The sequence below is a fragment of the Symsagittifera roscoffensis genome, chromosome 8 (assembly GCF_963678635.1).
Source record: "Symsagittifera roscoffensis chromosome 8, txSymRosc1.1, whole genome shotgun sequence".
In the NCBI taxonomy this organism is placed as follows: Eukaryota; Metazoa; Xenacoelomorpha; order Acoela; family Convolutidae; genus Symsagittifera; species Symsagittifera roscoffensis.
Window position 1 is genome coordinate 5,909,777 of NC_087069.1, and position 14,349 is coordinate 5,924,125.

The 14,349-nt window shown below is 32.6% G+C and overlaps 1 protein-coding gene across 1 annotated transcript in view; it reads right to left on the reverse strand.

Moving 5' to 3' along the window:
- Positions 1 to 14,349, reverse strand: part of LOC134853434 (uncharacterized) — a 55,584-nt gene that overhangs the window by 39,630 nt on the left and 1,605 nt on the right. The window contains exons 2-4 of the mRNA XM_063869432.1: positions 8,593 to 8,705; positions 7,010 to 7,201; positions 6,109 to 6,517 (exon numbers count right to left, since the gene is read on the reverse strand). Coding sequence (XP_063725502.1) covers positions 6,109 to 6,517; positions 7,010 to 7,201; positions 8,593 to 8,705 — 714 coding nt within the window. The remainder of the gene's footprint in view (positions 1 to 6,108; positions 6,518 to 7,009; positions 7,202 to 8,592; positions 8,706 to 14,349) is intronic.

Here is a 14,349-nt window from a genome sequence, read left to right on the forward strand (position 1 = left end):
TATACTTCGAAATAAATGGTATTCCAATGATATTATATTTAATGTCAGTGATATGGAATATTTGTTTAAATGGCTTATTTAAAATTTTGCTTTGTTCCATTGTTCTGGTGGGGAGGAGAAATAATTGGATTTTTCCGTAGTTTATCAATGTTGATCCTTGTGCTGTTGCTAACTTACTGGAGGTTTCAAGAGGTGTTAGCTTTGGGTGTAAAGTTTTTATTTCATTCCATGTGGGGATGTTTATTATGTTTGATTCTGCTCCTGAATCAATTAAAAAATCTATTTCAAGGTCTGGTGGTTGAAATTCTTTATTTCTTGGGCTTTCTAAGAGAAATGGTATTGTCCAAATTTTTTCTTTGGGTTGTTCTTTTTGTATATTTTGATAAATATGGTTTGTATTCAAGCATTTTGTTTTGGTATTTTTATTGGTTTGATTTGTAGTGTTAATCTCGTTTGTTTCTTGCGTCGTTGGTGTGGAATTTATGGGTGTAGTGTAATAATTTTGAAGAAATTCTGATTGATTTTCATATATGTGTGATGGAAAGGGTTGTTCATATATGACAGATTCATAGTCATTTTCGACTTTTATCATATTGATAGAAAGAGTGTTTTCAGTATCACTTTCTGAATCTGATGATGTACAGTTTATTTGATTGAGTTGTAACGTATCAGTTACTGTGTCATCAATACCTGGAGGGTCTGATGTTGTTTCTGGGTTAGATTGTACTTGATTGATTTGTCTTTGATGTTTAGGTGTACTACTTCTGTGGCGATTATTAGAATTATTATAGTTATTATTATTCCGGTGTGGTGATTGGGAATAATTTTTATAACGATTATTATAACTTGGGTGTCGATTTTGTGAATTATTTCGCGATCTGTTTTGGTAATTATTGTTTGGTCTGTTATAGTTCGATCTATTATATGAGTTATTCCTTGATTGATTGTTCGGGTAATTCTGGTTTCGGTTGTTTGAATAACTTCTATTTCGATTATAGGAGTAGTTTCTATTCCTATTGTATGATGAATTTCGTGATTGGTTGTTTGGATAGTAGTTATTTCTTGATTGGGAATTAGATCTAGAAACAAATCGTTGTGTATTTGAATTTGATCTGGAGTAGTTAATTCGACTATTTGGTCTATTGTAGTGATTTTGTGATGAATTATTCGTGTTTCTTCGTTCTGGTGATCTTCCTCTATAACTTGAGTTATATGGTGATTGATTTCTTGTATAATTTGTATTGTTCGGGAGTGGTTTTCCTGAACTGTTGTTGCTGTAGACTGTTTTGTTCGGTAGATTTTGATCTTTTTTCATGTATTGATAGAATGATTTATTTGGTTCTTTATATTTTTGAGGTTTATTTTGATTGTCTTGCTGTTTTTGTCTACATTCGGAAATACTATGTCCGTATCGTCGGGAATAATTACACCATTTTTTGAAAGATGGTTTGCCTTTAAAGTTTGGGTTCTTTTCATAAATATTGAGTATTTCAGTGATTTTTTCAACGAGGTCTGTCTCTGATTCCTGTATATTATTAATATTAGTGGGAGTCGTTTCAATTCTGTTAACGTATTGTAATTTCAGATTTTCCGTTTCTTCTAGTTTCATCGTGATTTCTGCTTGTTCTAATTTGTCTACTAGTTTTCGAAAATCTAAATCGGGTTCGCGAATTGAAGAAGGATGGGATGCTCTCTTTTTTATTGCTATTTTCCTTAATTGTGGTGTTAAGGTCATCATTAAGATTTCTGTCATCTTTGTGTTTTTATAGTCATGTGTATTTAATGAATATGCTTTTCGAACTAGTGTTTCGATTCGTACTGCTATTTGCTTGATGGTTTCGTTTGGTAATCTGCGAATTTCATTACATAAAACTCTTTGTTGTTGTTTGTTTCTTTCGGAGTCAAACATTTTTGAAAATTCCTGTGTAAACCTTTTCCAGTTTGATTTTATTTCTAGAGGTAGTACTGAAAACCATTTTTGGGCTGCGCCATCTAAGGTTGTTTGTATTAACGCTGTGCGTCGATGTATCCAATTTTGATGTAGTGGCGTATTAATTGGTTCAGGTCCAATATTTAAAATCAGGTTTGCTGTTACTGCATTTAAATAATCTTCTACAGAATATTCAGGGTCTGTTCCTGTGAAAACCATTAAAGGTTTGTTTGATGTTATTGATGATCCACCCATAAGGTATGGATTCATTGTCATTTGTAATGATTCTGCTGCATTTGGCATTTGAGAAAAATTTGAAAGTTGGTTTCTTGTTATTTCATGTTGTTGGAGATAATATGGGAGTGGTATTTCATTTTGCATTTGTGATGCTTGATACGAGTGTGTAGTCATTGGATTTTGTTGTTGAATTGGTTGAAAAGATTGTGTATTAATTAGATTTTGTTGTTGAATTGGTTGTTGATGTTGTGCATCTATTGGTTGTGGAGAAAAATTTCTATGATTTGTACGTGTTTTCTGTATTCCTTGTCTACGATATTCTTGAGTATTTGGTGCAAATATATCTGGTTGTAAGAAATCATCATCTGAGGATAAATAATCCATTTGGTAAGATGTCTGTTTTTTATTTTTATTTTGTTGAAAAAATGGGTAATTTTCACTGTGATCCTGTGGAGGATTTGTTTGGAAATTTATTGAATTAGGTTGGGTCATTGGGTTATCCCAATTTCGAGATCTTGTATATTGGTTAAAATTTCTTTGTGGTTGGTTATATGTTTTTGATGGATGTGTATAATTATAATTATGGTCTGCAAAGTTGTTTCTAGTGAATGTTTTGTGTGTTTTTGATGGTATTGTCATGGGTCTGTATGTTTGGTAATCCATATGTGAATATTTAGGGGCAACCGAAGGTTTAACGGTTGATTGTAAGGTTACCTGTGTTTGTGAAGGATTTGTATTTCTTGGTGTTGTTAAATTTGGGCGTATTGGTGAAATACTTTGTTGTGTAGTTGTTGTGTGTACAATTTCTTCATTTATGAAGTGTGATGGTGTCTGGATATCTTGTTGAGTAAGATTCCTAGTTCCATTGAGGTTTTCATTGTGTATAACTGTAGAGTTTAAACTATTATTTTGTGTATCGGGCAAAAATGTATTATAGTTTAATGGTGTTGCATCAATGGTTAATGGTATTACTTTTACATAATCTCTTATGTAAGATATCGTACTTATTGCTTGACTTGAGATTGTTTGTGGGAAGCTTATAAATGCGGGATGAGACCATTCGGGGTCCCAAACATAATCTGATTGTTCTGTGATAGCGGTATCATCGTTCGAGTTTTGGGGTCTAAAATGTTTTCTTGCTTGTGCAATTAAATCAATATTGTGTGTGAAATAATCTATTATGAACCATGCCAAAATTTTTTGTAGATCGTGTTTTGTATGTTGTGAAACGTCGTCTTTCGTGAAATTTTCTTTAATGATGTTTAAATAACTAGAGAGTAGTGTGATTTCATGTCGTACTCTTAAATGTTTAGATGTTTCTGTCGGTGAGACATTTGTTATTGGGATTTCGTTTTCTAATATCGAAATATAACTATATATTATTGCGAAAACTTCATTGGTGAATATGGAGTTTGCTCTTTGTGAGTTATGATATTGGATGCTTTTTATATATTCTGAAAAAACTTTTGAAAATTCTAAATCAAGATCGTCTGTTTGAATTGTATATTTTCTATTATTATGGTTTGGTGAGGTGAATTCTATGGAGTAGATTCCATACTGTTGTGTTATGTTGCATATATCTTTTAAGTAGTGGTCTATGATTTGTCTTTTGATTTTTACATCTGGGAACTCTGTTTTACATGGACTGATTCCGGGTTCAAATAAATTTAATAGTAAATTTTTGCAAAATATATGCTGTCCTCTATCAGTGGTTGCATCTACTATAAAAGGAAAGATTTCATCATCATCTGGACTTTCTTCACCTGGAGTGTGCGTTGAGCTCATTTTTTCGTTCGATGACTGTTAATATGTAATTATTAATGTGTCGAATTGGTTGATTCCAATTGTATAAATGTACTGGTTTGTGTTTATACTGCTTTTTTATTCTTCTTTTTCCTCTTTTTGATGAATTTGAAGTTGTTTCTGAGTCAGAAAAATATAATTGATCGTGAAGTGGGTAATTTTTATCTATTGATTCTTTTAGTTTGTAAAGTTCGTCTAAACTGTTGGTTTCTGATTCTGAAAATGCGTTTCGATTTTTTGAAAATCTTTTTCGTGTTATTTGTCTTTGTTTCGTTATTACTTTTCTTTTTAGTGTTTGTCGTTTTGTTCGAATGTATCCAACTGTTTGTGTATGAGGTGTGATTACAAGGTCGTATTTTTTGTTATCTATTTCACAATTGTGTAAAACGATTGTTTGTTTATTTCCTAGGTTTTTAAATGACATAAGGTTTAGAATGACGGATGCAAAAGGTTGTTAAATGATTTCTATTTTCTTAAACTGTTAGTTCTTACGAATTTTTGGTTAGCTTAACCTGGGTCTGTTTGTTCAGGGTTGGAGAGAAAAGTATATCGATTCCGAAGAATGATTTTTTACTTTCTCGTGGCTAGTATAAGTTAAGGTGTTAACTTACTTAATCTTACTTAGGGGTAGTGATTGTGTTCAAGGGTTGGAGAATAGTAAATCGATCCACAAGGTTCAGGTATAATTAGAACGCGAGTAGTTCGTTAGATACTATTTTAAACTTACTAAGTCTAAGATTTATCCTGGGTCTGGTAAGAGGGGGGGTCAAGTGAAGGATGAATAACCGAAGTTCTTCACTGTTTATCCTAATTTGAATGATTAGTTTTGTTTAAAAATTTCTATTAGTCTTGGGTCTTTAGAAAGGGTTGGGTAGTGAATCGACGTTTGAGGTCGTTAGACACTAATTAAGTGGGTGGGGGAGAACAAAGTTGTTCTGTTTGATCCAAGGATAAGCCTTGATGATCAAATTTGAAATTTAATTAAGTAGAAAATGATTTAAGATCCAAGGATAAGCCTTGATGATCTGGTTTTAAAATTAGGTGAATTTAAGTTTTAATAAAATTTTAAATGTGTGTAAAGGAAAGATTTAGTGTTTTGATGATATTAGTGGGTTTATGATTGCTGTTATGTTTTAGATGATGGAGCTGGAACAACAGGATGATTTATGATTACTAACCATTTATTGTCATGCTACTAATTTTTATTTTTTATTTTTCAATAAATATTTTTCAAACATGTTTTGTATATTACTGCAGAGTTTTAGGAAAACGATCTTAGATCTTTTTATCAATCGTTATTGTATATTAATAATTTTGTTTAGCGCCTGAAATGATTTTGAAGATTAACTTCAAGGTTTTATGTTTGCAAATGAAAATCTAAATTCATTGCCAGTAGTATTCTAAATATAAAAGTTTGTTCTGGTTTTTGCCTAACTATCATATAACTATATGGCAAGTTTCTACTTTGTCGTATGTCGTCTCTGGTTCGAGGTCTTCTTCCAATTCCGGGTAGTTCTGTTATGGTTCGGAATATTGGCTCTGATCTATTGAGTCGTAGAGACATTTCGATTAAATTATTGTCGTATAACATTTTGTAAATGTTTTTGTCTAATTTCTAATCTATTTTTGGTTAATTCTAAGCTATTAAGGTCTTGTTCAAGACTTATGGTCGCACCAGATGAGTTATTACCGAGTTGGTTAACTCATAGAGTAATTTCGGATAGGGTACACCGTCTGCTCGTCACGCTATCTTATTTTCGGCCGGATAGATTCGTGCAACTTCTTAGTCTAATACCGATCCTAATCTTACTCTTATACTATCTAGTCTCAGGTTGTTTAACTAGTCTCTGCTAGGCTCAATAGATCTAGGGTATACTGGTTTATTGCGGCTGCTGAAGTGCTCGGGAGAGTCCAACTAATTTCTAAGTTAAATTCAAATCTCTCTGGTGCTGAAATTACAAGTAACTTCAGCACTTACAAATAAGTGGGTTGTTAGTTAGATGGATCATGATTGGTTAATATTAAATACTTTACATTGGTAAAATATCTAATTTATCCAATCATAAAATATAGTTTAGATCAGGTTCCAATAACTTAAAATTGCAATTCGAGGCTTATAGCTAAAAGAGTGTGTCTACCTGAAATTGGGTGGAAGTTGGACCCCATTGTGAGGGTGTCGATACAAGACGAACAGAACAGACAGTCTTCTCCCAGTCCCCCCTCAGCACTCGATCCGTTTTTGTAGCCCCCCATCATTACACTATCGTTGTCACAATCTTCCTCGTTATTATCATTTTGTTTAAGATTATGATTACTATGATTATCATTTTTATCGATATTAATTTTTGGCTGCTGCTGCTTCTGCAATTGCTGCTGTAGTGATGATTGTTGCACCTGGATTGGTGCATTGATTGGGTTGTTGAGGACATTGCAGCAGAAAGTGCACGAAGTCTTCTTCACTATCTCTATATCTGACTGTGTTGCAGGTGGTTCAGCGGGAAGCAAGGCAACTCGAGGTCGCTCACGACACAGCAGGAAGCTGTATTTCTGTATTAAAAAACAAAGAGGTTGACCGGGGAACACAGCGACATGTGTTGATGTGGTCGACTTAAGTGTCGACCTAATCGGGATTTATTAGGGGGGAAGGGAGGGGGGTTTGAAAGAGCAGACAGGAACGAGTTTAATCATCTCATAAGTTTCGTCGCTTATCTCTTCTAGGTCGAACGATTCTTACAAAAACAAACTAAAACGTTTCAGGTTTAGTTTATCAAATAGTTTTTTGTGGTGAAGTCTCCTCATTCAGCAAATCAACCTATGATAATAACGTACGAAAAGTAGCAGGTTATAAATTGGGTATAGTGATAGAGGAAAATGTTCTCGAGAAAGGGGTATATATCCGCGCCCACCATCCCACAAAAAAAGCGCGTGATAATGCTTTAATTTAATACTACTCGGCTAATGCTTTGTCTGAAAACCGGTTGAAGCGACCCGTGTTGACAAAGGCAAGCCAAAAATTATGTTTCATGTATAATTACTAACAGTTATTGTTGACCTGTCAAAGGATGTGACCTTCACTTTCATATTGACATCGTTTCCTTGAAGACTCATTTTCCACTCATTCTTCTTCAGTTTTTCAACCCCTTTCCCAAATGAAACTGAAGCTTCTTTGTCGTTTGTTTTGGTTCGGATCAAGAGAAAAGTTCTCTTCCACGGCACAGAACAGTAGAAGTCCTGAAATTTTCCAGATAAGGATTGAATTACTCACTGGACTAAATTTGACTTAATCAGTTTTATACGAAAGGCGCGTATCAATGCAGAGTCCCAATTGTTCCAACTGCGTTTGAAATAATTTTTTGATTCATTTTTTCTAGCGTTTTTATAGCTTGTAAGTTTTTTTTTAAATCCGGCTCTTATACCATTCAAAATTGAATTGTGGCTCGCGTCGTGATCCAAATTGAGTCAGAAGATACAAAATATCACTTAATTATACCAAATGGGAATGCGGGAAAAAAATTCACAAAAAGTTTTTTTTTAAATAAATTTTATCTCTTTTTGAGAAAGAAAGAAAGAATTTATTTCTCACTGTTAATGGGAAATAAATTCTTTCTTTCTTTCTCAAAAAAAGATAAAATTTATTTTAAAAAAAAACTTTTTGTGAATTTTTTTCCCGCATTCCCATTTGGTATAATTAAGTGATATTTTGTATCTTCTGACTCAATTTGGATCACGACGCGAGCCACAATTCAATTTTGAATGGTGTAAGAGCCGGATTTTAAAAAAAACTTACAAGCTATAAAAACGCTAGAAAAAATGAGCGTCAGTATTTCCCAAATTGGTCAAATTAACACTTTTTAAATTACCATATCTTAGAAAAAATGATCACAGGTGAAATATCTTTTTAAATTTTAAGCACAAAATTGCTAGTTCAACTAAAACTGCTATTTTAAAAGTTGAACTTATGAAGAAAGTACGACCACCAGCAAAAACGTTCCGTCGTTTTGTTATAAAATTGAAATAATTGTTATACATGAAGTTAGATTTCTTTATGCTTGGTAGTTTTGGCTCTTTTCCACCCTCCCCAAAAATTCAAACTTTCTATATTTTTATATGTTTTACGTGTTATAAGGACAAAATACGTGACTTTTTCAAATGTGGGGGGGGGGATTGGAAAATTGTTTTCAAACAATTTAGCAAAGCATTTTTGACAAAATTTTTCATAACAACAAATGTAAGTTATGACTCCTGAGCTTAAAAGTAAAGAAATACATTTCACCTGTGATTATAATTTAGTATTATTTGAAAGTTTGAAAATGCCACTTCAAACAATTTGTGATAATAAATACACAATGTATTTCATACAAGTTTTTCCGATCGAGTTGACGCAAGATACTTGGTGCCACTGGCACGAACGGATCTATGATTTTATCGAGGGAGTGGGGGCGTATTTTTTGTCAAAAATTTTTTTGGCAGAAACAAAATGGTTTTAAAAGGTGTTCTAAAATTGAAAAAAAAACTGTACTGATGCAAAAAAAAATTAAAAAATTAAAAAACGTATCAATAACAACTTTTCCCCTTCTTTTAATTGTTATTGAAGTCTCAGTGGTAAACGTTCAGCTTCTTGCCTCTTCGTGTCTTGCTGGGTTGAAAGGGGGGATGAGTCTCAGTTGAGTCTGTGCGTCAGAGAAGATGATCGAGTCTAGTGATGAGTCACTGCCTGACATGCGCTCACAAAACACTGAAAATAAATAAGAAAAAAAAATCTTTTAAAAAAAATGGACAGAAACCTTATTTTGAAAAATGCAATTTGCCATTTTTGCATATTTTGGAGGTAACTTTTAGATTTAAGTGACTTTTAGGTAACCTCAAGTTACTTTTTCAAACAATGAGACAAAAAAATTATTTTGAAAATTCTGCATGAAATTCAAAAGCACGACGAAAAAATTGCACGCAAACTTCAGTTGTTATGAGTCTTTTCAATTCTTATATCAGATAATCAAAAAAAACTTTTTGTTGCAACTAAAACTAGAGACAATCGAAAACAAAAAAAAATAGATAACGAAATGAAAAACGGATAGCAAAAGACAGAAAGAGTATGCAAATCATATTAAAATCATATTGAAAGGTCGGGAAGTGGCAATCACGCCAAACTTGCAAGAACTAGAAAACATTTTTACCAAAACAATTATGGACTGATGCAAAACAAAACAAAAGAATTTTTTTTTTCAATATTAGAAGTTTTTTATTGGGTAAACGCAAAAAGTCTGCTATTATAGGTCAAGGAAAAATAAGAAACTTTAATCGTTTTTTTTTTTGCTAATATAGGACATCATTTGTCTGAAAAAAGTTTAACCTGACATCTTTGTCTAAATTTATCAAGCGATTTCCTCAAAGTTTCTGCTTTCTGAAAACAAGCGAAAAAGAAGTCTCGTTGATTTTTTGTAAACTTCATACAAAAAATAGTTGTTTTTCTGGGTTGAAGTTATTTGTCAAAAAAACTTTAAAATGCATCAACATAATAAATGACAAAAAAACGATAAATAAATGTTGGAGCAAACTGTTTTTCCAGACTGATTAAGTTAGCCAAAGTAAAGCCAATTCATAAAAATGGAACACAGAAAAATGTAGATAACCATAGTTCAACATCTCTTTTACCAGTTTCAAGCAAGATTTTCAAAAAACTACTCCACAAACGCATTATTGATTTTTGAGATAAATTAATTTTGGTGTCGGAGCTAATTTTTCTACAGTAAATGTTTTAAATCATTCCTTTGGTCACTTATATTCACTTTTTACTAGTTTGTAATCGTCTACCAACTATTAAGAATTCAGCAAACACATGTCTAAACGCTGGCAAAACAGCAAGGAAGCAAAAAGAAAAAAACTTACACCAATACAATAATGATATATCAAAAATAGGAAACAAGTTAAAAATCAAAAAATTAAATTGGCACCTTGATAAAACAACAAACATAATTTTTGATATAGAAAAATCATAGAAGCAGATAGTTCAAAAAAGAAAAGATGATAATTAAAAATGCTTCAATACTAAAACTCTGGGCATTCACAATCGAAAACTTCATGTTCCGCATTGACCTTTTTCGTCAAAAAATGAATAATTTTTTGTCAATATAGTTTAATTTTGTACGTTTGCTCCTTTATCATCATTATAACTGCTCAAAACTATTTATTTCTCTTTGTTCCTGCGTTTTTTTTCACGTAGCAGAGAACAGATACTATGAAACTTCAAATGCTAGAAACGTGTTTATAGAAACCAGCTCTGTTAATTGCGAGTTGTTAAATTTACAATTCATTCACCATGTCAATAATTGTTACGTTATAACAAAGTTAAATAGTTTTTTCAAAAAAACCTTAAATTTGTTAGGAGGTGCAAATGAGATTATTTTTCCTAATTTATTTGCGCTTTAGATAAATCGTAATTAATTTGCAAAAGCAGTGGTCGAGTTTTGAGTTTGCTAAAAATTGTTTCAAAGTTTTGTAGACGTGTTTTTCATACTGTACATTTAAGAATTTCGAAAATAGTTTAAAAAATTTCTAGTTGTTTTACATGTTTTTATGTGCTTTACATAATCCAAGTTTGTTTTGAAAACGAAGCAGTTATGTTTTGAGTTTACGAAAAAAGCTAGAAAAGTTTGTAGATGAGCTCTTCATACTGTGCATAGAAACATAGCAATTTTTTATACAGTATTTTCTATTTTTGCTAGTAGTCTAACGTGTTTTTATGGCTGATTATGTAATATTTTATGTAAATCATAAAAAAAATGAGTTCACAATTATTATTTTTGTTTACGTTGCCAATATGAATACGGTAAAGTACTTTTTATTCCGAACACTCAAAGTGCCCATTTTTTGTATTTATTTGTGTTTTAGTTTTTTTTTCTTTATTCTGGTATGCACGCAAAACCAGGTATCAAAAGTAAATCTCAGAAAAGGTAGAGATAAATATCATATCAAAACCTTTGCAGTTGTTACAGATGTTATTGGGTCCCTTATTTTTCTAAAGTTTCCGCAGCATAGTGAGGAAATTTTTTTTAGTTATTGGGCTAATCATGGAGAAAAAAAGAGCGTTCAGTACTATAGCTCGGAATCATAATGTAAGATTTTTCTTAATTCCAGGATCCTAAAATTTTGAAGCTACTTTTGGCGCGTTCTTGATTTTTTTTTTATTTTCGATTAATCCTTCATAGAAACCATTTTCAATCTTTATAGAAACTTTTTCAATTCTTTTCTATTTTCAACCCACCTCTCAATTTTTATTTTGTAAAAACTATCTTAATTTATCATGATGCATTGAAATTTGACATGATGAACAAGCAAACAGCGAACAATTGTGAATAGATATGTTCTTCATACTGTACCTTGTATTGTAACGCGTTTAGCCAAATTACACCTAAAAGACTAATAAGAAATGCAAAATTGAAATGTTGGTTAGTGGAAAAAAAAAACAATTTTCTTTTATCACTACCTTCGAACTTTTCCTTTAAAGTGTTCTTTTTTACGATAGGCCGAGGTTATTAAAATTTACATGCGGTCTAATTGGGCCATGCCAATCATATTCCTGAAAAAGGTTGAGGGCTCTTTTTCCTTTTCCCCCCACCTGCAAATTTTTATATTTGAAGTTACTGTTCACTTTGACCAATTGTCATGAAAAGTGACATGCAGACTAATTAGGCCATGACAAATTTATTTGGTTTTCATAATCAACCTTGTAAAACCACTCGTTAGACCATAAAGTTCAAGTTTGAGTGAGGTGGGGGGGAAGGAAAAAGAGCCAGGTTGAGGAGGACAACGTCGTGGTTTGTGAATTGACTCTTTTCAATATCACAGTAATTTTCAGATGAAAAAAGCAAACACCATGACAGCGATAATTAAAACGTAATTTCAAATCACCACCAAGAATGTTTTCCTCAATGTGTACAAGGGTCTGATAAAACCAAACCTAGAACATTGTAATCAAGCCTGGCATCCGAAATTGAAAAAAATATGTGAATGTACTAGAAAGTGTCCAACGGAGTGCAACAAAACTTATCAACGGGTTGAAGTCAAAAGTTAGTGTAAAAGATTGAAAGAACTGGATTTTGCAACTCTGGTGTACCGCGGCAGACGCAGGACCACGATCGAATAGTAAAAAGCATGCCACGAAAAAAAAATCGGACAGCGATTAGGAGACTTTTTGAATCAAATGAAACAGCTGCAAAGTCAAGACAATCAAAGCAGAGCTAGAACCAAAAAAAAAATATTTTTTCGCACAATTTTTTTGCACTAAGAGCAACAACAGACTGGAACAATCCACCCGAGGAGGTTGTCGCGAAAAACTCAATCAGTTCAAAGCAAAAAACTGGAATCATTTTATACAAAATAAACAGGAGAAGAAACTTATGAGCTGATCACCAGAGGCCTATTGATCAGTATTCGGTTTGAATTGAACTGACTACATTCGGTCTTCATACTTAAACATGTAAAATTACTCGTTACACCATAAAATTTATATTCATTTGAGGTGGGTATGTGGGAGGAAAAAGAGGAATTGGCGTATTCTACTGTTACTATAGACCTATTTATATTCTAGGCTTTCTTTCAGATCTTTTCACAGGCGAACGAGCAAAAAACATTACAATTTGCAAAAAAAGAACCATTTTTAAATGAATTTTTGTAATCGGAATTTTCTGTGGCATTTTCACAGCATCCTTTGTGCTTTTTTCACAACATCGGCTATACTTGTTATGAATGAAATTGAAAAATTGTGGGGAACCTGTAAAATTTTTTTTAGTTATTGGGCTAATCATGGAGAAAAAAAGAGCGTTCAGTACTATAGCTCGGAATCATAATGTAAGATTTTTCTTAATTCCAGGATCCTAAAATTTTGAAGCTACTTTTGGCGCGTTCTTGATTTTTTTTTTATTTTCGATTAATCCTTCATAGAAACCATTTTCAATCTTTATAGAAACTTTTTCAATTCTTTTCTATTTTCAACCCACCTCTCAATTTTTATTTTGTAAAAACTATCTTAATTTATCATGATGCATTGAAATTTGACATGATGAACAAGCAAACAGCGAACAATTGTGAATAGATATGTTCTTCATACTGTACCTTGTATTGTAACGCGTTTAGCCAAATTACACCTAAAAGACTAATAAGAAATGCAAAATTGAAATGTTGGTTAGTGGAAAAAATAAACAATTTTCTTTTATCACTACCTTCGAACTTTTCCTTTAAAGTGTTCTTTTTTACGATAGGCCGAGGTTATTAAAATTTACATGCGGTCTAATTGGGCCATGCCAATCATATTCCTGAAAAAGGTTGAGGGCTCTTTTTCCTTTTCCCCCCACCTGCAAATTTTTATATTTGAAGTTACTGTTCACTTTGACCAATTGTCATGAAAAGTGACATGCAGACTAATTAGGCCATGACAAATTTATTTGGTTTTCATAATCAACCTTGTAAAACCACTCGTTAGACCATAAAGTTCAAGTTTGAGTGAGGTGGGGGGGAAGGAAAAAGAGCCAGGTTGAGGAGGACAACGTCGTGGTTTGTGAATTGACTCTTTTCAATATCACATTAATTTTCAGATGAAAAAAGCAAACACCATGACAGCGATAATTAAAACGTAATTTCAAATCACCACCAAGAATGTTTTCCTCAATGTGTACAAGGGTCTGATAAAACCAAACCTAGAACATTGTAATCAAGCCTGGCATCCGAAATTGAAAAAAATATGTGAATGTACTAGAAAGTGTCCAACGGAGTGCAACAAAACTTATCAACGGGTTGAAGTCAAAAGTTAGTGTAAAAGATTGAAAGAACTGGATTTTGCAACTCTGGTGTACCGCGGCAGACGCAGGACCACGATCGAATAGTAAAAAGCATGCCACGAAAAAAAAATCGGACAGCGATTAGGAGACTTTTTGAATCAAATGAAACAGCTGCAAAGTCAAGACAATCAAAGCAGAGCTAGAACCAAAAAAAAAATATTTTTTCGCACAATTTTTTTGCACTAAGAGCAACAACAGACTGGAACAATCCACCCGAGGAGGTTGTCGCGAAAAACTCAATCAGTTCAAAGCAAAAAACTGGAATCATTTTATACAAAATAAACAGGAGAAGAAACTTATGAGCTGATCACCAGAGGCCTATTGATCAGTATTCGGTTTGAATTGAACTGACTACATTCGGTCTTCATACTTAAACATGTAAAATTACTCGTTACACCATAAAATTTATATTCATTTGAGGTGGGTATGTGGGAGGAAAAAGAGGAATTGGCGTATTCTACTGTTACTATAGACCTATTTATATTCTAGGCTTTCTTTCAGATCTTTTCACAGGCGAACGAGCAAAAAACATTACCATTTGCAAAA